Here is a 23,476-nt window from a genome sequence, read left to right as displayed (position 1 = left end):
ACTGTCCTAAGCCACTGATCAATAGTTGTGGATATATGCTGTTGGATTTTGACGTCGAAGGTGTTGACAAGCTCGAAGACTGGAATCAATGAGAATTTAATTGCTAGCAAATTTGCAAATAGCTTTCCAAAAAAATCATACAATCCAAAGAAAAAAGGGCCAAATTGTGGCCAGATAAGAAGAAACTCATAAGAGCTAAAAAAATACTTTTCAAAGTAGAATTCCAATGGATTGTAGCATTCCAAAGACCTACGTAAGGGCTGTTACGTTTCGCCAACCTACGTCAACCTGTAAATCGAAATCTAGCCGCGGCCGGAAACCTTTCTGCCGAACCGCGAATCGACGACGTCGTGCTAGCTTTAACTGCAGCTGACTCGTCCAGAGCCATTAAGCTTCACCCCGCATTTCCAGAATGGGAGCTTGTCAATAGGAACAGGGATTAGCATGGTTGTATTTTGTTTTTCCTTTTTTCTTTTTCCCCCTTCCCTTGTGATTAATGTATTGCATTACACAAATTCCTTGTATCCGCGGCCAACTTGGATAGTGTATATATATAAGTAGACGTAAAAGCGGTCGATATGGCATAAATAATTTGGCCGCGGCCTTCAATCAATAATCTATAACTAAAATATAGTTCAATTCGCCCGAAGCTCGCCAGATATTGCGAAAGTCTATATTTTATCATATCATATATTATATATCATAGCATACACTTATACGTCTTGTTTATCTCCCCGAGTACTAGTAACTCAAAACCAACAACATGACGCAAGGAAAGAGAGCTGTTAGAATTGCCAATTGTTCTGGCGCAGCATGTAAGATTCGTTTTAGTTATCATCCTTCTTGAGATCTATGTGTTAACTAATACTTTCATATAGGTGATCCAGGATTGCATATGTACAACCAGGCCAAATATGGACCTGTAGACGTTATTACAGGAGACTATCTCGCAGGTACCATAACAAACTGAATCTAGTTTCTATATGTTAAAATATTTGCCTCCATGGGCTTAGCTTCAAGTACTCACTATCAAAATGTGACAGAGATTAATCTAGCCACCAATGCTGAGGAAATGGCCAAAGGTTCCCACCCAGGCTGGGTACCTACAGCGCTAGATGGACTCCAGCAAACCCTCGAGATCGCAAACGAAAAGCGAATCAAAATCGTAATCAATGGTGGTGGATTGAATCCCAAAGGCCTCGCGGAAAAAACCTTTGAAATGGTAGATAGAACCCCTAAATCAGATACGTTTCCTACTGCCTCTTTTTGGACTAATGAATGACTTTGACAAAATCAAGGCCAAAGAGAAAAACCTCAACCTGAAAATCGCATACGTCGACGGCGACAATCTCCTTCCAAGAGTTGGTTCAATTTTGGAAAAAGTCAAATCGGGTGAATACGGGCATTTGGATAACACTAACAGCGATATTACCCTCGCTGAAAATAGCGATACCTTTATGGATGACCCCGAAGGCATGCCTATTGTCTGCGCTAACGCCTATCTTGGCTACCGTGCTATTAAGAAGGGTCTTGACGAAGGTGCAGATATCATTATCTGCGGTCGTGTCGCTGATGCATCTCCAGTTATAGGTGCAGCAGCTTGGTGGCATAGCTGGAGCGAGACTGATTATGACGCTTTGGCGGGATCTTTGATCGCCGGGCATCTCATCGAGTGTTCTACTTACGTTACAGGCGCTAATTTTGCGGGGGCATATAAATACCCAGTTCAAGATTTGTTGAACCTTGGGCTTCCCATTGTCGAAATTGCTTCTAGTGGCGAATGCACTGTTACTAAACACGAGAACTTAAACGGAATTGTGACTGCAGACACAGTAAAGTGCCAGCTGCTCTACGAACTCCAGGGGAATATTTATCTAAACAGCGATGTCAAAGCTGATATTAAAAATATAAAAGTGGAGGAAGAATCTAAAAATCGTGTTCACGTTTTAGGCGTTAAAGGGTTCCCTCCACCTGCGACTACAAAATTGGCGGTTTTCTACAGGGCAGGGTATCAGTCCGAGTTTCTACTAAATGCAACAGGATACGCTACAGACCATAAATGGGACTACCAAGAGGCACAAGTTCGTTCTAAACTTGAAGAATGGGGCGTAAAGCTCGATGTACTTGACTTCCAGCGTGTGGGTGTGCCGAAGGAAAACCCAGATAGTCAATTGTCGTCGACAACATACATGCGTATCTTTGCACAGGCCAGAGATCCTACGGCCTTGGGGAAAGTCATGGCTGCGTGGATGTGGAATGGAATGGCACATTTTGCGGGTAAGATATATAAACTAGAGACACTTGATAAACTATGTCGATGCTAATTACAAACTCTAATACCACAGGAATGCATTCCTCTCTAGATATGCGAACCGTCGTCCCCAAATCATTTCTCGGTTTCTACCCCGCTACAATCCCCCAAAGTGAGCTTGAAGAGGCCGTCAACATTCTGGGCGAAAACTCCAAGCGCATCGTTGTCGGCCCTCCTCAAAAAACAGAATTGCTTCAAACCCGCGAAAACTATAGTCCAACCAACCCAGTACCCCTGGAAAGCTTTGGTACAACGGCTTTACGCCCACTTGGCGATATCGCCCTGGCTAGGTCTGGTGATAAAGGCGGCAATGTCAACTTTGGAGTCTATGTTCAAACAGCCGAACAGTGGGACTGGCTTCGTTCGTTCATGACGCATGATCAAATGCGGAAACTTATGGGTAAGGACTGGAAGGATTGGTACTTCATCGAACGGGTTGAGATGCCCAATATATATGCCGTTCACTTTGTGATCTATGGGCCTTTGGGAAGAGGAGTTAGTAGTTCAAAATTATTGGATAGTCTTGGAAAGGGTTTTGCAGAGTTCATTAGGGCTGTTCATGTGCCCATTCCGACGAGGTTTTTGCCGAATAAGGCTCGGATTTAGACATGGTCATTTAGAGCGGTTCCTCCACGATCAATTGAGAAATTCAAATTTGTATCAATAGTTTTTTTTATTTAAAAAATTGGTCCTTTCTAGTCTCGATCGGAATCTGGTATCAAAATCTCTTGCTTTTCATTGGTGAAGCGCATGTGATCATAATCATTTATCTTAGGAAGTGTATCCGGATATTCGCCTGGATATTTACAGCCTTGCATAAAACGTTCCCGATTCCTCGCGACCAGTAGTATTAGACATTAACCATATGCACCGGAATACTCAAGTAACTACTAGATACATTAGATCTCAATAACTCTCAACCATATTAACAAACCCCACAAACCTCGGCTGCCTCAAAGCCCATAACGGACCCATCCTCCAATTCGAAAACTTCCATATATGTTCTTCAAACTTCGGATTTAACACCGCAGAATTCGTTCTAAAATCCTTAACCAGCAACGGTTCCGCCTCCGGCCACCCCACCGTAATAGATTCTGTGATATCCCTACTCAATCTCAGCTTATCAAGCTGTTCATAAATCGGGATGATTCCATTTCGTAATTTCGGCCAAGCTAGTAGGTCGATGCAGAGAGGGTGTGGCCAGGTTTTTTGGAGTTCGGAGGGACGGTACCATTCTGGGAGGTCATAGTATGTTTCTGGGGTCGGGCATATGCGCCACTATTTAGGAGTGTCTTTTAGTAAAGCCTTTGAACCACAAACAACTAGAATTATGGTATGTTACGTACTCTCAGTAGTCGATAAACAATAAAATAAGTTGCCACACTATCGGCCAACTGCGCTGGGCTGCTATTCAACAGCGCCCTTCCAACAATACTAGTGAGAGGATTTGAATCCAGATCTAGAAGTAAAAGGTTTGGTATCGATGGCGAGCGAGGGAATGTTAATGCCTTTCGCATTCCAGCTGCAATTGCTGCATGTGTGTTTACAATGAGATTAACGACTTTGTGGTTGATACAGTGAAGTGCGTGATTATGTTGGTCATCGATGCCGCATAGACAATCGGGAACTGTTTTTGTTCGGATTGGGGTGGGCGGTTCCTCGTATTCCGGGGAGTGGTCGAATAGATCGAGTTCTCCGTCGGCATCGGGTGGTGCTAGATGTGCGGCTGGAGATTCTACGGTATGTTGAAGGAGTGTTTCGCATAGGTCTATTGCACTCGATATTCCTTGTGTCGCTAGTGATAGTGTGGTATTTGGGACGTTTGTTATAGGATCGTTTGGTGGAAGTTCTGGGGCTAGTGAGGCGGTATTTGCTACGGTATTGAATCCAGTAGGAAATTTGTCCACTGGGGAGTTATTCGCCGTCGACGGAAGACCATTCTGATGAACCCCGTCGTCTGAGATTTCACTACCAATCTGAGAACCCATTTCGGTCCTACATTGATGAAACTCAACATCATCCAAGCTCATAGGGTCAATATTCGTAAAGGCCGTAATAGCATTCTCCATAGACGATATATGCGCGCTATTTGGTGTAATAGCCGAAGAAGATATAGCCTCCCCTGCCAAAGACAGCACAAGAGAAGTATTTATCCCAATCTTTTCTGCCGCAGCGAGTAAAGACTCATGTCTAGACTTCAAACTCGATAAATCCGCTTCCATTTGCTCGATACGCACTCGATTCTTCGCACGAGAGAGGCGTTGAGATTTCCTATCTCGCGCTCGCTTTTGTTCTAATTGCGCATCAGTGCGGATTCGGCGCTTCTTCGGATGGGAAGCGGTGGTTTGGGTGTCTGTATCAGGGGATGATGACATGACTGATCTTCTCTTTTCGCGTATAGTTGAGTGAGCTGGGGAAATGGAAGCGCTGGAGGGAGAGGGGAGGATGCAAGGGTTGCAACTGGAATATAAAAAATTTGGCGGCGTGGGCTGGCGCCGAAAGATTCATGAAATCGCCACATTATGCTCGCAGAACAGTCAAGCTGCATGGCCAGCCTACATAACTGTTTGGCATGAAAAGCTTAAAGTGTCTAAGCTCGGAGGGAAGGGTTGGCAATAATACGATCCGGTCCAGGGGATGATGACCAAATTGAGGAAGATGCGGAGACGAGGTTCGTTTAGCTCCATTTCAAGCTGTAGGACCGGGCTTTCTCCACAGTACTCGAATGCGGGGTAGCGGTGCTCTGTGAACTAGAAGTTACGAGGCTTTCGATTTTTTTTTTTAACATGTTGTATTGATAGGCTGTAGAGGCTAAAAGTATATGAAGTTGAACATCTTTCAGTCACTCGAAGGCGGTGGTTATTCTTTTATGTAAATTTCTCAATTCATCTACGTCCGGCATGGTCTACGTCTGGTCTCGTTCGGTTGACATATTCGTGAATGGTCATGCATATCAGACGCCTTCACTATTTCCAGAAGCTATAGCTATAACCCCAGCTAGATTTTGAGAAACTAGATGCTATTTGACTGCTCCACATTGACTAGTTCAGTCATTTGTGGGGTTGGACGAGTCAGTTCTCAAACTCTCGGATGCCCCAGAATCCGAGATTCGATAGAGGCCGATACATCCGACTAGTCAAACTCAAATGTTATATCTGATTATCCGGCATTGGATTGTCGGAGCATATTCGCCGACACGCTGTTCGTAGATAAGTGACAATGATCGATAAAGCAAATTAGTAGAACGAAGTGGTAAAAGAAATTTTACAAGGGAAAAATCTCTAAATTTGTTTGAAAACGACCGTTACAGTTGACATCTCTTAATCTAAACATATGCATATTTTAACACCCTTGACTAACAACACAATTTATGGGGAATTGAAACCTATAAATTCTATTACTTCGAAAATGATTCGGTAAGTATCTTAGCACCGACGATAGAAAATTTCGAAAAGAGCTTCAGAGAATTTAGACTACATAGATAACGGCCTTCAGGCCGAATAGCTACCTCTGTAGGACGCTAATCAATGCAATATCAGGACCATAATTAGCTAACGCCGTTATGTTCGATCAACGGTTACACAAGCCTCAAGATGTGTTGATCCATGTTGCAGATCCGATTCCGGAAATCTCGCCTGAGTTCCCTTGACAACGGTTCCCATCACCGCCCAAAAAACACCGCAACCAAAGCCCCAAACATTTTTGTGAGGTTGGGAAGGGAAAGCCTTCACAATAACATCCACAATAAGTGGGATTGGCCATCTCTTCTTTCTGACCTATCAACCTTGTCCGGTCCTTGGTCTTTAATCTCACTTCAACATTCGAAGATATTAAGTCTGATCATCTTGACTTTGACTTCTCGACACCACTATACTCGCGCTCCCTAGAAATATTTTGTTACGGATTCTTCATAATATACCAACCCCCTCTTCTACGGTGAAGATAGATAGAGAAAGACAGGAGTCAAGATGTCTATCCGACAGATTGCGCAAGTTGAATCGCAGCTTCGAGGCTTGACGGTCTCTTCTGGATCAGAGGAGAATGTCGACCCTCAGGCTCCGGTTTATTCTACTATCAAACATGTCAAGTCGACAGTATGTATACTCGTATCCAGAATGGATCTAGGAAAGACCTATCTAACAAGTAACTTCAAAATATCTAGAGCACAATCAAAGTCGTCCCCTCATCGCTCGCCACAAAACCACTAGCCCTCCAGCCATCAATATCACAGGCCCAAAATCTCTCAAAACATACATACCTTAAACTCGCTGTTCACAACCAAGCCGCGTCGAGCTCGCCGAAAAAGAAGGCGGCAATCATTGATGATGAGAATAGCCGAGACGATGTTGGTTCCGGCGGCCCTAAGAACTCCCTCCAAGTCGCTCCAAGGCGATCGGACCCAAGCAATAATATCCCTCCACAGGTCTCCTCCAACTCCAAGCCTATGCACTTGGGAATGTTCGAGATTGGACGACCTTTAGGGAAAGGAAAGTTTGGGCGCGTTTATTTGGCTAAGGAGAGGAAGACTGGGTTCGTGTGTGCTTTGAAGGTACTCCACAAAAATGAATTGCAGACCGGTAGAGTCGAGACGCAGTTAAGGAGGGAAGTCGAGATTCAGTCGAATCTTAGACATCCTAATATCTTGAGGCTGTTCGGACACTTTCATGATTCCAAGAGAGTCTTTTTGATCATCGAGTTTGCGGGACGAGGTGAATTGTACAAGATGCTTAGGAAGGCAGGCAGTTTCTCTGAGCCCCGCGCCGCAAGCGTAAGTTGTTGACCCCGATGTGTCCCGCACGTAATACAATGCCATTTTCTAACAAAGTTTACAGTATGTTGCCCAAATGGCTTCTGCTCTTGCATATCTTCACAAGAAGCACGTTATCCATCGTGATATCAAGCCCGAAAACATTCTCGTTGGATCTCATGGCGAGATCAAGCTGTCCGATTTCGGCTGGAGTGTTCACGCACCAACCAACCGCAGAACCACACTATGTGGTACCCTCGACTACCTCCCACCCGAGATGTTGAGGGGAGACTCGCACGGTGAGAAGGTTGATCTGTGGTCGCTTGGTGTCTTGATGTACGAGTTCCTTGTTGGAAATGCTCCATTTGAGGACACCCCCATCGAAACTCAGAAGAGGATCGTCAAGTTGAACTTCAAGATCCCGGACTTTGTGAGCGCCGAGGCCAAAGACCTTATTACTAGAGTATGTCTCCTCCTCCCACAGCCAATTTACCAAAATTAGTGCTAACACTTCCTAGCTTCTTCGTCTCGATCCCGAAAAGCGTCTTCCTCTTGACCAGGTTGCCCAGCATCCCTGGATTCTTAAGCACTGCTCTAAACCACAAACGGCTAGGGAGAAGCAGAGGAACAACCACCAGAGGCGCCAAGAATCTGATTACGAAGATGAAGAGTAAATGGGGTCTATAAGGATTTTCTACATCTACGTTAATGGAGTTTAATGGTGGTGGAGTTTTTTTGTCTGTGGATTTTACCATGAAAAATACGTCTGATACATACGCCCGACATGCAGGTTGATGCTAAACAATAAAGCACATGAACCATCATTCTGACAATATTGAAAGGGCTCGTCTATGACATTTTTCTAGGCTTTGTTCGTTTAGCGACTCGCTAGTGATTCTATTTTGTCTCTGTTTTGTGTCTCTATTTTCTTTCTCGTTTTCTTTCTTTCTCATGCGAGTTTGCAAATAATTATTATCCGTTAATTGGGCTGTCTTTCTCTTCGGGATCAAGGTAGAGCGGAATGTACTATATTACTACATACATACAATTGTTATCATTATTCCCAATGATGAGGGAATCCGGAACCAGTTTGAACTCCAAACTCCGATTCTATATACAACTTCCCTGTCTCCATCATACATGCATCATCAATGATTTTAAAAATCTTGATGGTGGATTTATTTATTTATAGACCTCTCGGAAAGGTCTAGTATCCTTATAGCAAGACTCAAAGACCTGATCTACGATCTTCCCGGCGGCTTCCAGGTCTCCTTTCAGCGCAGGATGACCGCTAACGCTCAAAGTTGCTCTTCTCCTAACACAAGCTTCCATATGCCGTAAAAACTTCCATTGTCCTCTAACCATCCACTCTTGGTATGGTCTACACTCTCCACTCAATGTCGACGCACGAATTTCCGAGCAAGCCAAATGTTTAAAATCCGCCCAGTCGACTTTGAACCTCATATGATCGTATGCATGGACCATTTCGTGAGCCATTGTATCTTCAGTATGACTTCTATCTCGTAGTTTGTTCTGACAAAGTAGGATACCATATTTTGGATGGAAACCGCCGGCTTGGTCTTTACTGCAAGGTAGGCATTTTATATTTTCGGAAGAGAGGTTGCCGTTTACTTCTCTGACTTGGTCCATCATGAAACGGACTATGGGGCCTGTGAAATTTATAATAATTGAAGAAAGATAGACCGCGGGTGGTCAGGGAGGGGGTTCTGGAGTGTTGGATTTAGTTATTCTCAATCTAAATTTCTGAATGCTTTTCTTTTTCAAAAGAAAGAAAGAAAGAAAGGGAAGGATAAGGTAGGGAAGTAGGGATAGAAAATGGGAGAAGAAAAACGCACTGTACTGTATTAACCAATCTCTATTTTCTTCACAGCGTTTACAGAGGGTTTCGGCGTAGTAGTCGTCGAAATCGCGACGGTATTCTTCGATGGATTCGGGTGTCATGCCGTACCCTGTTATCGCGGACATGTGACGGAAGAAGCCCATTGGTTTGCCCTTATACGCAGGTTTTGAATCTGAGACTGAAGATTCATGGTCCAAAGAGGCCGTGCCTTCGACCTTTGGGATGTTGTCGTCGGACATTGTGACGGTGATGATAGTGGTGGTAGTGGTAGTAGTGGCGGTAGCAGTGGTGGGGGTGTTGAAGTTGAGATTTTTTTTGTTGTTTCTGATTGGCGATGTTTGAAGAAAGCCGCAAAGAATGCGCCGGCGACAATGTCAATGTCAACGTGCGAAGTCGGGTTTGCTTGGCCACAACGGAAAGCTGCAGATACCCTGGCCAGCTGTTGTTAAGGATGTCCGATATCGATGTTTAAAAAAAAGTCTCAAGTGAGAACAAGCAAGTATAATATAATAGAAAGTAAGAGTATAGTAAAGGGGTTACATAATAGTCTCTGAAGTCACAGTGAAGGATCGTTTTAAGTAACTTAAGCTCCTGGTCATTGCCGCTGCGTCATTTGTAAAATCTTCCAGCTCTGATAAATTAATTTCTGTTCCTTAAAGGCCTCACTCAGGTTTTCCCAGCCGGTGGCGATACCTCCTTTGTGCTGATACATACAGACAAAATAAGTGCATTCTGCATCGCCTATTTCATTTTCTTTCAATCAATTGTTCTTTGATCAATCACAATCAAAAGCTCGAGCTTCCAACGGAGTAAAATAAACCGCGGGGGAAACTAGCTTGACTCATCCAATTCACCAGAATCACCAACTTCAAAACTCCAGTCAACACCAGGAATCGAATCAAAATGGTCAAAAGCACTCGGCAGCTCACGATCGTCATAAAGCTTGGTACTTATGCGCCTCCTATCCATCCTTCCCACCCTGCAGCAACAGCAGCAGCCCTTGTGCATTGGCGATAGCGAAAGGCTGACGGAATTCACAACTTCTTCTTGTCGCAACTGTTACAACACACTACAGGCACTTCCTCCATCTGCGATGAAAAGACTCACGAACCCTTAATTTCCAATCTTTCGTTACTTGTCGAGACGGTGGTTAAGCTTAGACGGGAGAACCATAGGGTTATTTTGGTTTCTTCGGGAGCTATTGGGATTGGATTGCGGAAGTTGAAGTTGGAGAAGAGACCCAAGTTGTTATCGAAATGTCAGGTACTTGGTCATTCGATTTCCCTGACTTTCTATGCTATAGAGATATCGACGGTATTGTGGATTATGGTACTGATTGGTTTGCTATGGGATAGGCTATTGCGGCAATTGGACAGTGCGAATTGGTTGCATTATGGGACAAGCTATTCTCGCTGTTGGGACAGCCTGTCGCTCAGGTTCTCTTGACGAGGAATGATATCGTCGATGTAGGTTCTGATCCTCTTTCAGTACATAGAACTTCAGCTGCTGACTATTGGACATTCAACAGAGACAACAATACATAAATGCAGCTAATACGTTCAGCGAACTATTGTCCATGGGTGTTATCCCAATCGTTAACGAAAACGATACCTTGGCCGTCAGCGTATGTCCTGATTTTCTCCACCATACTTTTCCAAATATACGAACGAGGTCTGACAACTAGATGTGGGACTTTTAAGGAAATTAAATTCGGTGATAATGATACCCTCTCTGGGATTACGGCTGGGATGGTCAATGCGGACTATCTGTTTCTCATGACGGATGTTGATTGTCTTTATGATAAGAATCCAAGATTGCATCCTGATGCGAAACCGATTATGGTAGTCGATGATGTTTCGTCGCTACGGGCTGATGGTGGGTGGCCGATTGCTCTAGTCTTTCTAGAGATTCATCGTATTGACTAGTGCTTTTTATCTAGTTTCGACGGCCGGCTCTGCAGTTGGTACCGGCGGTATGGCTACCAAACTCATTGCTGCAAAGCTCGCGACTTCGGCCGGTGTCACAACCATTATCACTCGCAGTTCGGTTCCTAGCAATATCTTCCACATCGTCAACTACTGCCAGTCCATCAAATCCCAATCACAGACGCCAGTTAGATCTTCGTCACCACCACTACCGCATACTCGTCACCCTACCGCTACTTCTTCTGATGACCCGATTAGCACTGACCTCCTAGCCGCAGCTACAAAGCTAGAAGCGACAAAGCTAAGCCCTTCGCCTTCCTCTACGTCCCTATCCACGGCTACCGCACATCACACTGTCACATTCGTGAATTCGCCAACCCCCTCTCAACAAACACAGTCCACTTCGACATTGGTAGGCACTCCCACTAGTGATAAAACCCCATTGAAAGTCCCACTTCACACCCGTTTCCTCCCACGTACTAAGGCAGTTCGTGACCGTCACTTCTGGCTTCTTCACGGGTTAAAACCCCATGGTACCTTGTATATCGATCAAGGCGCTTACAACGCTTTAACCCGATCAAACCGAGCCGGTCTTCTCCCCGTCGGCGTCGTTTGTGTCCATGGCGAATTCCACCAATTGGAAGCCGTGAGTCTTACAGTACTACGAAAGATTCCACAACCTCAAGATGCTGGGGAAAGGTCCCCGAGCCCGACTCTGGATGATGGATCGCCTGTTAGAGGATACTCTGTTGTGGCGAGGGATGTGGGAAGGGCTATTGTGAATTATAGTTCGTTGGAGATACAGAAGATTAAGGGGATGAAGAGTAGTGATATCAAGCCGGTTTTGGAGTCGGCGGATACGGAATATATTTCCCATAGGGATAATACTGCTTTCTTTCCGAAATATGAGAATCCGCAGGGTAATTCTGGGGATTCTAGCAAGGGGAGTGAAGATGAAGCGTAAAAGATACAAAAACTTCGACTGTTTCTTTCTTTCTTTCTTTCTTTTTCTTCTTGTATGTTTTTATTTGAGGTATTGCATTATATGCATACACGGATGAAGGGTTGCAACGTTGTTTCAGCGGGGTTTTGTTGGTACCATGGTCTTTACTTTCGCATATAGATTTTATGGAGCAATCGAATACAAGAACTTTATAATTTGAAGACATATCGATCGATATTGATATCCGAGATCTCGTAGAATTAATCTATAAGCGAAGAGTATAAGGCCGTGGCACCCAAAATATATACATTGGTACGTATGTATGTGGTAGGTAGTATAAAATATGTACAGATATGAAACCCGAAAGTGTTTAAGGTCGTATATAACAAGCTCTTAGATCAATGCCTGTCCCAAGAACATAGTCTTCCTCACTTCCTTCACGTATTCCTGGTTACTATCCTTGTCAACCAAGATCCACGCCCTTCCTCTCCTTCCCATCCTACCAGTTCTCCCCAACCGATGAATGAAATCAATACTAGTATAAGGAACATCATAAAGTATGATGTTCTTCACATTCTTCGTATCGACACCTCTGCTAGCCAAATCCGTAGTCACCAATATCTTCATCCCACCTTTTCTAGCCCCATCCAAATCCGCCGTCGAAGCTTCCCTCTCTTCAGTAAAAGATTCCAAAATCTTTCTAGAATCACTATCACGATTGATAGATACGGCATTAAACCCAGTTTCTTGCAGGAAATTTGTCACTTCTTCCGTTGTTTCTCGTTCGTTAACAAAGACTACTACTCTCTTTGCGAATCCGGGTTCTGTGGAGTCGCCCACGATTGTTTGACAGAGGTGGGCACAGGCTCGGAGTTTGCTGCCTTTGTAGATGTTATTCATTACATCGACGACTTGTAGTTGAATTCTTCGTGGTACGGCGTGGAGGTTTGCGGTGACAAGACGTTTACAATCTGGGTACTTTTTGGTGATATAGGTGTCCAGACTTTTTGGGATCGTAGCGGAGCAAAGGACTAATTTTTCGAGGTTGAGAGCACGGGAGATAATTGGACCCGTTAGAGTTGAGAATGAACGATCGAAAAGGGAATCCGCCTCGTCTACTATAATGTGAGACGTTCTGTGAAGCATCGAAGGGTTTGCTTCAGTGATTCTATCGACCATGAAGGGTGTTCCGACTATTATATCCGGAGTTGAGGATTTAAAAAGTCGACTGCGGATTACGGCGCCCGAAAAGTCCTTTGAAATCATCTCCGTGCGGAGTTTTATTATGAACGAAAGCTTTTTGAGGAGGGAGCCGACTTGGAAGACTAATTCGCTAGTAGGGACGAGGATTACGGCGAATGGTTTGCCGACTGTGGTGTCTTGAGTTACCGGTGGGGCGGGGATGTCGAACATCCATTTACCCTTCTGTTCCAGGATTTCGGATTGTTGTGATTCCTCCGCCTCGGTGATGGACTTTTGGTAGAGTTCTCGACGTTTTAAGGTGTCCATTAGCGGGAGGACGTAAGATAGTGTTTTCCCTGATCCTGTTTCTGCAGCGATTAGATATGTTTTGAAGGATTGGCGTGATGATTCGTCGCGGTCGAATTGTCCTGGATCCAATGGGTCCTTTGATTTCTTATGTCTGCTGTTTTCGGATGGGAGGGGTTTAAGTGGTGGCGCTGGAGATTTGTCGAGGAGAGTTGGGATCACTAGACTCTGTACCGGAGTAGGAGTTACACCTTCCAGACCATCTAGAGCGTCCTTGTAAAGGGCTTCGAGCGTTTGGGGCAGTAAATCAAATGTTTCGAAGGTATTGAATTGTTCTTCTGCCGCATGCGTAATTTCACGAGTTCGGGACGAGACGTGGTCTAGGGAAGCTATATGTTTCATTTGACCAAATCGACGAATTGGTGGACGAGTATATTTTTTTTCTGTCCCTCCTTCTCCGTCGAGTTTTGCAGCTGCGAGGCGACGTTCTGATTTTTCCGCGCCGCTGGTACTATTATCCGTATCATGTTTTGAAGCACTAGACCGTCTTTCCGATTTCAATTCCACAGCAGGCCTTTGTTGAAACCGAGAAGGCGAAGGTCGTAATGTTGTTTCTCTTAGATCACGTTTTCTCCGTTCTGTTTCTCGAGAGTATTGCGATTTATCATCCGATCGGAGTTTGAAAGCGCGTCTGTTCATCCCGCCACCTGTGTCCACGGTTGGTTCTTGTCTTCTGTCCAACGACTTCGATCTTCTATCTCCTTGTGCGAATGAAGCTGATGTCGACCGTGGTGTTCTAGCCACTTTTTCGGATAATGTCATACGAGAAGGTTTGTGAACTATTGATTTCAATGCTCTGTGACCTTGAAATTGGGATTTTGATCTGCCGCCACCGGTGTTACCACCACCACCACCACCACCACTATAGCCTCCACTACCACTACCACCACTTCCACGGCCACCACCGACAGCATTTCGAGAGTGAGAATTGGAGCGAGAGGATGAAGAGGGAGAAGGGTTCCATTCCCCCCGCGGAAGGGAATTTACGGCGGAACTGTGGAACGGTGCAGCGGTTGCATGGTTACCGGGTAACTGCAATTGTGATTGTGATTGCGAGTGTGAGTGTAACTGCTGGCGGAGTCTGGCGAGACAAGAGATGCAGACGCTGTTGGCAGCGGTTTGTGGGACTAGTAGGTTGCTGGGGCGACTCCTTTGGATTAGAGACGACATTTTTTTTTTTGATATCTCGGTCTCGGCCTGTCTAGTCTGTTGTCCGATGGGGATATCGGGATGATATAAAAAAAAATTATATCACCATGTTGGATTCTTGGTTGGTGGCGAGTTAGTGCTAGTGAGAAAATGAGGTTGTGTTGAGCGTGTGGTTTTTAGTTGAACGGGAAAAAACGAGAATTTATGGTGCCAAGACTTTTGGTCTCGCTCGTGTGCGTGCTTGTCCGGCTTGCTTGCGGGCATGTGCGACCAGATCCAGAGATGGTGTTTTGTTTGGTTGTTATCCAATCCACGCACATCGGCTATTTTGATATCGTCTCCTTCCTTCCTTCCTTCCTTCCCTCCTTCAAGGCAGGCAAGCCAGGCTTGAAAGAACCAGGTTATTGTATTAAAGCGCCTGGATTTGAGATTTCAGCCCCGACTAGTCAACAGTTCCCTTGCTTCGTTAGTTTCCAAGCCCCACTTTGTGGAAAAGTCGGAGTATTTGGATCGAAGCAAATAATGGTGTTTTGGTCCCCACTGAGATACGGACATTCCGATGGATCTTGTAGCGCCTCTTTTTTTGCTTAAATCGTTTTGATATATATACAATATGGTTAGTCCGTTGGTTACATGGGTAATAGGGATTTAAAACGGATCATTGACTCAATGGAGAATTTTCATACGAGGCCGAAAAGGGTTTTTAAAAACCAGCCTCAATGATCAACTGATTGAATTCAGTTGAAATATTATGTACAGCCGCTTGGTGTTTACTGTGTCCGCTGTGTAAACTCCGAGGGGGGAAGGTTCTAACTTCTGATTTTTTTCCGGGGGGTGGTCTCCTTGTGTCTCAAATCTCCAAAGAACCCGTCCGTCGGTTGGTTTAATTGGTAACCATAACAGACACGAGACTGGATGTTATTATTGCTTTGCTGGTTCGGGTTTAATCTCGCATATGGGAAATCTTGCATGCGAGTGCGACATACTATCATGGTTTATCGAGACGAGAAGACTTCCTCTGGTTCCTTAACTGTACTATGTCGGTCAGTATGTATGTATTGGCACAGCATGACGTCTTATTTTGGAGGGGTGTGCGTGTGTGCCATACCGATCTCAGCCCTCCGGTATCCATAATCCGGCCCAGGCAGGCATGCAAACAAAGACGATATGGAGGGGTCTCCCCTGTCAAAATATCGCCAGTCTCTGCGAGCGGAAGTTTCATATTGACGACTGCGAATAAGCAGCTGGGGGAATTACTCTGTATCTGGGAAGGGAAGGGGGGTAATTGTTTACTGGTTACTGACCTGACTGCCAGTTGCCCCACCTCATCCATCTTGTGGCCGCTTGGGGGCAATGATGTTCAAGTGGAAGGAAAACCGATAAGGCATGGACATGGGGTTGTGGGTGGTGAGGCGTTGTCATGGGGACTGCCGGCGCTTGGAGAAGGGCATCAACAAATGGTTCTGCTGCTAAGGGCGATGCAGCAAGCAGTGCAATTGTGATAGCCACAACGCTTTGTGATTATTGTATTGTATTGCATTGTATGTACACTTTAACTGTGTATGGTTACCTGCTTAGTATTGAGCTGAGCAATAGTTACGGGGGGTGGTTATCGGGTACCTAATAAGAGAGTCCATCTCCACCTCAACCTCAGTTCTGTCCACTCTCCGTCTACCATTCTTCTTTCTCTTCTTTCTTCTCAACATCAACCTCAACCTCATCTCCCTTCTTCTTCATCATCATCATCATCTCCTGTTATCATACGGAGATTGATAGAAGGATATCAAGCATTTCCTTTCTTTTATTTTATCTTATTTCTATTCTATCAAAAAGAAGAGTCTTTGGTTAGAGCTCTTAAACGTTCTTCATTCATCAATTGCATTAGTTGGTTGGTTGGTGATCAATCCAATCCAATCCAATCAGATCGCGGGCAGCTGATTTGTTCACGCTGCTTTTCCTCAAAAGTAATTGAAAGACATCCAACATTCTTTCGCTTCGACAACATCTTCATCTTCATACTTTATTTCTTCTAAAACTGTTCACCATCTTTTTCTTGTTTTGTCTTTGCGATCAGGAGACCTTCACACGGCCGTTTAGGTTTCAATCAATCAATCAATCACTCAATCAACAGACCAACCAATCAACATACCAACATACTTGATATTGACTCTGTCGTATCAGATCACATCAGATCACATCTAACTTTACCCCTAAGTGAACTAACTAAGCAACCAAGCAACTAACCGACTAAAACCCGCTTCCTTGGGTGGTCGAGATATGCTATTGACTGCGACAAGTAAGTAATTACCCCTTCCTTCCTTCCTCCCTCTCAGGCACACCCTTTAAATTTGGGTCTGGATTTGAATTCAACGTGTCTGACATGACATCCATGTGTTCTCTAGCCGTTGAACATTCATAAGCAAAACTCGATTTCTTCAGGCGGCTACGATTCTTCTTTTTCCTTCATTTTCGTTCGCTTTTGCTGCTGTTGCTGCTGCTTCGGATAATGGAGGACGACAGCGGTTACTCACAACCTGCCACTTCCCGCGCTCTTGCAGATATTAGCGTCACTGCAGGCAGACGTAACAGCAACAACTACTCGAAGGTACTTTTCTCCTCCACAAAAACAAAAAAAACACCTCATCTTCCTTCCTTCAGCTCCATCTTTGTTATATCTTCGACAGCTGCTAATCCTCTTACTTTCTTATTTTATGCATCTCCAGATGGATGGACCATACGATGATGACATTCCAAATTCTTCCCCCTATCCAAGTTCATACAACGCCCCGACCAAGTCGGCTTCCCCTCTCAATTTCTGGCAGGACAAGTTGCAGGAAAACATGACACACTCCGGATTGAAGCCCTCGACTTCCCAGCGACGGACTTCAGTTGAGAGACTCAGGGGCCGCGCTCAAGTCTCTAGCAACCTTTTCCAAAATTCTAGCCCTCTCCCCAGCAGCACAACCGGTTCCATCAGAGCCAAACCTGCCGGTTCAAGGCTCCCAATCCCCACATCTTCAAAACAAAACACTCCAGTCAAGGGCGTCAACACCACCGGTGCCAGCAACATCTCCGGCTATGGTGCTAACCCCGACCAACAGAGATCTACACCACCCCCTGCTAGACCGATCTCAATCCTTTCCCCTCCCCGTCCCGATGATTCTCACCTTGTCATTTCTAGTCCTCCCAGAAACAAACAGGTCACTTTCACTGCTGCCCCGCAGGTTCAGATGTTCGTTCCCACCACACCCGAGCCGTCTGTTTCTGCTTCTGAAAACACGTACGAGACCGAGTCTGAGGATGAAACCGAAGATGATGAAGACTATAATATGCCCGTTGTCGGTCCGGAAGACTGGGACGATGATTCGCAAGATCCCGCCCTAGTTCAGCCGCAGGTTCAACACTTGAAGGAAGAAAATATCCACCGAGATGCTGCTCCATCACCAATTGGTAGTCGCCCATTGCCTCCAATACCTCCCACTACTACCGATTCTCCAGCTGGTACTCCACCACGTCGACTACCACTCCACGAACGTCTCGAGATGGTTATGAGGTCTAGTTCTCCAGTAGCTGGCGGGAGACCTGCTCCTCCTCCCCTTGCAGAAATTGCTCAGGAATATTTCCCAACACTAGAAGATGAGGTCGAAGAAACAGATTCTGAAGTCACGGACTCAGAAGTTGGCAATGATGAAGGCTTCAGCCCGGTTATTCTAGCCGAGGAAGCTCTAAGCGATGATGATATGTCGGACGGCAATCTTTCGCGCCAGTTGTCCTTCTCCAGCAACAAGGAGAACATTGATGTCAGGAGACCGGACCCGGTACCAGCGCGAACAGCCGAGGACATTCTCAATGCCGAATTCCGTATTCCCAGGATTTCAAGGGAGTCGATCCGCCGCCAAGTTCAAGCCAATAGGGACCAACCAACGGACGAACCAGTTTTCGCATCTCCGGAACCAAGGAGACAATCTAACGGTGTCAATAACTTCGCCAATCCTGTTGAGCAAAAAGCTCCCCCGGCCCAGAATGCTAGGATGGATCTTGCCACGCTCGCACAAAAATTGAACACCGATCAAAACGAGATGGAGGTTCTTCCCAACATTCTAGGGCGGCAAGCATCTTTCCGCAGAAGCTTTATCGCCAACCCAGCTGCCGCTACTGAGGAAGAGTATGATTCGCCTGTTGGAGAGGATGACGAGTCAAGATACAGCACTGACTCGGAATACGAGAGACGACATCAATATGAGGAGTATGAAGAGGACGAGAGCCAACCCGCCACCCCAACTCAGGCTTCATTCGCCAGCGCTTTCGGGTCTTCGACAGAATACCACGATGATAACGAGAGCCAAGCTGATCTAGATCTTCCTGAGCTCGGGAAGCTGTCCTTGAACGACGCTGCCTCTAGCAACTCTTCCCACACCCTAGTTGAGCAGCAACCCATGCATAAACCTAGTGACTTCTTCCCTCGTTCTCGTAACAGAAATCTCTCCGATAGTGACTACGATGAACGAGCTGATAGTATGAGCATTTGCGAGTCCGTCATTCGTCATGATATCTACGATTCCGATGACTACGAGGATGATGAGAGCATGTGGGATGCTGAATCTCTCCGCGCGAGGACCCCATCTCCGGTTCCAGCTCAACGGGCCACCATCAGATCCGCTAGTGGCATTATGCTAAAGACCCGAAAGAGCTCTACTCCGGCTGATATCGCGACAATGGCGGCTGCGAGGCGACATGTGAGCCGCGCTGAGGAAGTGCCACCGGTTCCTGCTGTCCCTCCAGTTCCCAAGATCGATACTGCCTTTTTAGGAAACAAGGACGCGAAGAATTCCGAAGTTGAAGCTAAAGAGGAGAAGGTTGAAACTCCTAAAACAGAAACCCCAGAGACTGAGACTCCCAAGGCCGAGAAGATCCAACAAGTAATTGTTCAGCCGGAGGAAATTAAAACGGAAGTAGCCAAGCCAGAGAAAGTACAGGTCAAGGATGAAGCTGTTGTCGAAGAGGAGGCAGAAGAAGCAGAAGAAGAGGAAGAAGAGGAGGAGGAGGAGGAGGAGGAAGAAGACCGACCTTCTACTTCTGGCTCTCAGAGTACCATCGGCGAGGAACCGGTCAAGAAGGAAAAGGCCCCAGCCCAACGAACCTCGCAACTCGCTCTTCCATCGCTTGGCCTCAACCTCAACATGGGTAGCAGCCTTTCTGTCGAACTTGAGCGCGTCATCGAAAGCCAGAAGCGAGGATACCTCATGAGAGAAAACTCTAAGGTCGTCCATGCTTCCACTCGTGAAGAACCAAGCACACCTTCGACTAAAACCCCTACCCATAAGAAGACTCAAAGTTGGACCGTGGAACCATGGCAAGGCTCCCCTGGCTCTACTACTCCCCGCCGACGCAGCGGGCGAGGCGACAGCGTCAAGAGAAAATCCTTGGATACCGGCCGCCAACACCACGCTGCAGCGATGGCCCAAGCGGCTAAAGCCACCGAGTTGTCAGTTGTTGAGGAAGATAACAAGGACGCACGAGCAGCTGTTGCCGAAGCAGTAGCTGATACCGCACCCGAGAACGCCATGGGTGGTGAAGGAGCGGAACGTGGACGATTCTTCGTTAAGGTTGTCGCCGTCAAAGACCTACAACTACCACTCCCACAGAACGAGTCCAGTTACTTTTGTATGACATTAGATAATGGGCTCCACTGCGTTACCACCTCTTGGTTGGAGCTCGGAAAGAATGCGCCTATCGGACAAGAATTCGAACTCATTGTTCTTGATGATCTTGAATTCCAACTCACCCTTCAGACAAAACTTTCTCCACCCCCAGCGCCTATTACTCCCCCAGAGGTTTTTGTCGCTCCCACTCCAAGTCCGACCAAGTCTAAATCCAGATTTGGTAATTTCTTTGGTTCCCCAAAGAAGCGCAAAGAGCAAGAACGACTTCTCCAACAGCAACAGCAGCTCCAACGCCAACAGCAGGCCGCTGTTGCTGCCCAGCGTCGTGCCGCGCCACCATCGTCTTGGGAATTACTCCACAACCTAGTCGCTAAGGATGGGAGCTTTGCTAGGAGTTATGTTAGTGCCAAAGACTTCGAAGATAAAGCTTATGGTCGTCCGTACATCATTGAGGTTCCTTGTTTCAATGAGTGGGCAGTCGAGGTTAGCAGCCTCAAGGGCAAAAAGAATGTCCCTAGTCGCAAGCCGCCTTATAAGATCGGCCGTTTGGAGATTCAACTTCTTTTCGTCCCTAGATTGCCAGGAATGACTGACGCCGACCTGCCTAAAAGTATGAACGCAGCGATTCGGGATATAAGGGAAGCCGAGAACGTTGTTAATCAAACATACGAAGGATATCTGTCGCAGCAAGGTGGTGACTGTCCCGTAAGTAAAATCTCTTGGGCCTCCAACTTTAGTACTTATTATGAAGCTAACACGTTTAATATAGTATTGGCGCCGCCGTTGGTTCAAGCTTGAAGGATCGCGCTTAACTGCTTACCATGAGAGTACCCGTCAATTACGGGCTAACATCAATTTGGCCAAAGCAGCTAAGGTCCTTGATGATCGCAGCACACTTACGAGTCAGTCTGGTTCCAAGAAACGCCGTAAGTCCGGCTTTGCAGAGGATGAGGAGGGCTACATGTTCATCGAAGAAGGCTTCCGTATCCGTTTTGCCAACGGTGAATGTATCGACTTTTACGCCGATAGCACCAAGGAGAAGGACGGATGGATGAAGGTCTTGAATGATACCATTGGCCGTGCCTCCGATGGCAAGAATTGGTGCGATTTTATCTTGAAAAAAGAGCGCGACGATAAACTCAAGTCTCCACCTCCACCTCCTAAACAAAGCATGATCCCGACTACTCCCAAGACTCCTGTCCAAAAGACATCCTCCCACTCAAGGAGCCAGAGCGCAGTCTCTGCTCCTAACTTCCAACAATTGGGCATGACACCGAGTTCCGCGGGCACTGGTACCCCGGTAAGACCAAGAACAGGTCTTCCACCCCGCGGTTCGGCCCGTCCCCAGTCCCACTATGGTGGCAGCACGAGATAAACGAGGTTCTTTAATGACAACGACCTTTCTACGACTACATGACGACGACTGGGTCCTCTCCTCCCCTATTTACCCGATATACCCTGATGATACATCCCGGAGTTTACCCTGAGGTCGAAGTTATGTTCGGAACGTCATGACATGCAATCTTGAAGCATATTGAGCGAGAAAAGAAGATAGATGCAAGCGATCCTTTTTCCCCCCTTTTCTAAGGTTTTTCCATTTCGGCCGGTTTCTTGTTTTATTTCGGTTTTGTTTTTTTGTCCTGATGCATAGCGATTTGGCCCTGGATTGTGCTTTGATTTCCTGCAAGCCTCCATTTTTACTTTGGCTGTTTTTATTTACGCATATCTACACGTTGTAATAATGCGTCTTCGTCTTTTTTTTTTTGTTTTTCTCTGCACAAAATGTCTGTGACCCTCTGGAAAGCCTGTGTCTGTTCTAGTAATTTGTCTTTTTGTCTATCTTCGTATCCCTACTCGATTTTTCTATTCTTCCTGGCCCCCAAAGAGACAAGATCCACTTCTACTTTTTACTATGCCCTCATGAGCAAATACTTTACCATGAGTACATACTTCTTTTCAACCCGTCGAGAACAGATTCTATTGCTACCTACCTTCGAATTAACAGCTTGTTGGTTTAAAACATTATATCTTCACTTTCTTCTGTTTATTTTCTCCTTCTTCAATTCACCTCAGGGATCCTCTTCTGTTCCATACAACCAATCTTCAACCTGTCCCTATCTAGCTAGCTTGCTTCTTCAAGTCAATTGTTGATGTGCGCTGTCGCGTGTATCCCCCTTTTTTTTTAGCTCCGAATATATATAAAAATTTCTTAACATGGTTAATTCTGAAGCCTTCTCTCCCAGTATCGTGATATCGTGACGTAAATTAGACCATGCCATGTCTTCCGTCGAGGTCCACCCACAAGTAATACTAAGGTCTTACTTTTGAAATCCCGCTGACATCAAGGTGAGGAGGTGTGATGCCGCTGCTGCAAATTCCCCGTTACCACCATTATCTGGCGACTTCGATCATCTGCGATATCGATACAATGCATATTGGCCGGGCGTGTATCCATTACATGCCACCGCATACCTTATCCATAGATCCAATCCATTCGTTTTACAAACTGCCCTCGCATATCAACACCCCGTCCAGATTCAGCTCTCCTTTTTCGCTTTCTTCGCTGGAGCTCTACCTTCACCTTTGGTTTGCGTATTTGTAACTTCCCCGCCTTTTCTCTTGACTTTCCGTCTTTCGCCTACGAAGGTCTGGGTGGCTTTATTTCGAGTCTCCAACCATTTCGCCTCACTAGGCTGGAGTACCTCTGGCATTCCAACTTTTCCTGCTATAATCTGACCATCTTCGCCAAGTAAAAGCTTTGTCAACTCTTCGACTCCAGGCGTGTCCTCAAAAACCACCAACATGTATACACTGCCATTCTCTGGTTTTAATATCTTAACCAATTTCTGTTCCGAGCCCTTCGAGAGAGCCACCAAAGGCACTGATACTGCGGCACATAGAAACGGGATATGCGAGTGTAACACTGATGGTTGGTCCGATCTTGTAACAAAGACTGCCAATGGTTTTCGAATTTCCTTTTGGGAGGTTTCTGGCTTTGAATTGGGATTTAGAAGTGATGTTGGAACTGATCGTTGGACTAGATGTTCCAGATATGATGTTACCGGGTTCGGGCCGGCCAATATCTTTGGTCTTCCATCTCCTATCGTCGTTGCTGTCGCCGTCGTCAATTTTTGAAGCTCTTGTAGGTCGGTGAGAAGTTTTGATAATATAGCGAATGCATCTGACGACGCCTGAGGCGAGATATCAGGCCACGACGGGGAGAAAAAAGTCGGAGTGGGGGAATCGAGGGAGAAGATTGTCTTTGCCTTCTTGGCTTTATCTTTTAGTGAAGCCATGATGAAGATTTCTTTAAATTTTCAAGCTAGGCT

General features: G+C 45.9%; 8 protein-coding genes across 8 annotated transcripts; 4 read left to right on the top strand and 4 right to left on the bottom strand.

The window, feature by feature from the left end:
* Window positions 1-763: 763 nt before the first annotated feature.
* On the top strand, window positions 764-2,917 carry AOL_s00043g510 (uncharacterized protein; the record flags this gene model as incomplete). Its single annotated transcript, XM_011120996.1, has 5 exons — window positions 764-815; window positions 879-953; window positions 1,044-1,222; window positions 1,299-2,277; window positions 2,346-2,917. The coding sequence occupies 5 exons, from the start codon at window positions 764-766 to the stop codon at window positions 2,915-2,917; spliced, it is 1,857 nt and encodes a 618-aa protein (XP_011119298.1).
* A 300-nt stretch (window positions 2,918-3,217) lies between these two features.
* On the bottom strand, window positions 3,218-4,686 carry AOL_s00043g509 (uncharacterized protein; the record flags this gene model as incomplete). Its single annotated transcript, XM_011120995.1, has 2 exons — window positions 3,218-3,589; window positions 3,658-4,686. The coding sequence occupies 2 exons, from the start codon at window positions 4,684-4,686 to the stop codon at window positions 3,218-3,220; spliced, it is 1,401 nt and encodes a 466-aa protein (XP_011119297.1).
* Window positions 4,687-6,279: 1,593 nt separating this feature from the next.
* Window positions 6,280-7,732, top strand: AOL_s00043g508 (uncharacterized protein; the record flags this gene model as incomplete). The annotated part of the gene is made up of 4 exons (XM_011120994.1): window positions 6,280-6,405; window positions 6,474-7,079; window positions 7,144-7,521; window positions 7,577-7,732. The coding sequence occupies 4 exons, from the start codon at window positions 6,280-6,282 to the stop codon at window positions 7,730-7,732; spliced, it is 1,266 nt and encodes a 421-aa protein (XP_011119296.1).
* Window positions 7,733-8,240: 508 nt separating this feature from the next.
* On the bottom strand, window positions 8,241-9,158 carry AOL_s00043g507 (uncharacterized protein; the record flags this gene model as incomplete). The annotated part of the gene is made up of 2 exons (XM_011120993.1): window positions 8,241-8,728; window positions 8,915-9,158. The coding sequence occupies 2 exons, from the start codon at window positions 9,156-9,158 to the stop codon at window positions 8,241-8,243; spliced, it is 732 nt and encodes a 243-aa protein (XP_011119295.1).
* Window positions 9,159-9,822: 664 nt separating this feature from the next.
* AOL_s00043g506 (uncharacterized protein) lies at window positions 9,823-11,808 on the top strand (the record flags this gene model as incomplete). Its single annotated transcript, XM_011120992.1, has 6 exons — window positions 9,823-9,865; window positions 9,995-10,182; window positions 10,275-10,385; window positions 10,448-10,543; window positions 10,620-10,794; window positions 10,859-11,808. The coding sequence occupies 6 exons, from the start codon at window positions 9,823-9,825 to the stop codon at window positions 11,806-11,808; spliced, it is 1,563 nt and encodes a 520-aa protein (XP_011119294.1).
* Window positions 11,809-12,180: 372 nt separating this feature from the next.
* Window positions 12,181-14,505, bottom strand: AOL_s00043g505 (uncharacterized protein; the record flags this gene model as incomplete). Its single annotated transcript, XM_011120991.1, has 1 exon — window positions 12,181-14,505. The coding sequence occupies one exon, from the start codon at window positions 14,503-14,505 to the stop codon at window positions 12,181-12,183; it is 2,325 nt and encodes a 774-aa protein (XP_011119293.1).
* A 2,485-nt stretch (window positions 14,506-16,990) lies between these two features.
* AOL_s00043g504 (uncharacterized protein) lies at window positions 16,991-21,522 on the top strand (the record flags this gene model as incomplete). Its single annotated transcript, XM_011120990.1, has 3 exons — window positions 16,991-17,089; window positions 17,208-20,852; window positions 20,917-21,522. The coding sequence occupies 3 exons, from the start codon at window positions 16,991-16,993 to the stop codon at window positions 21,520-21,522; spliced, it is 4,350 nt and encodes a 1,449-aa protein (XP_011119292.1).
* Window positions 21,523-22,684: 1,162 nt separating this feature from the next.
* On the bottom strand, window positions 22,685-23,443 carry AOL_s00043g503 (uncharacterized protein; the record flags this gene model as incomplete). Its single annotated transcript, XM_011120989.1, has 1 exon — window positions 22,685-23,443. The coding sequence occupies one exon, from the start codon at window positions 23,441-23,443 to the stop codon at window positions 22,685-22,687; it is 759 nt and encodes a 252-aa protein (XP_011119291.1).
* Window positions 23,444-23,476: the final 33 nt, after the last annotated feature.

The sequence above is a fragment of the Orbilia oligospora genome (genome assembly GCF_000225545.1).
Source record: "Orbilia oligospora ATCC 24927 unplaced genomic scaffold scaffold00043, whole genome shotgun sequence".
NCBI classification, from domain to species: Eukaryota; Fungi; Ascomycota; class Orbiliomycetes; order Orbiliales; family Orbiliaceae; genus Orbilia; species Orbilia oligospora.
This window is presented reverse-complemented; position numbering and strand designations above follow the sequence as displayed.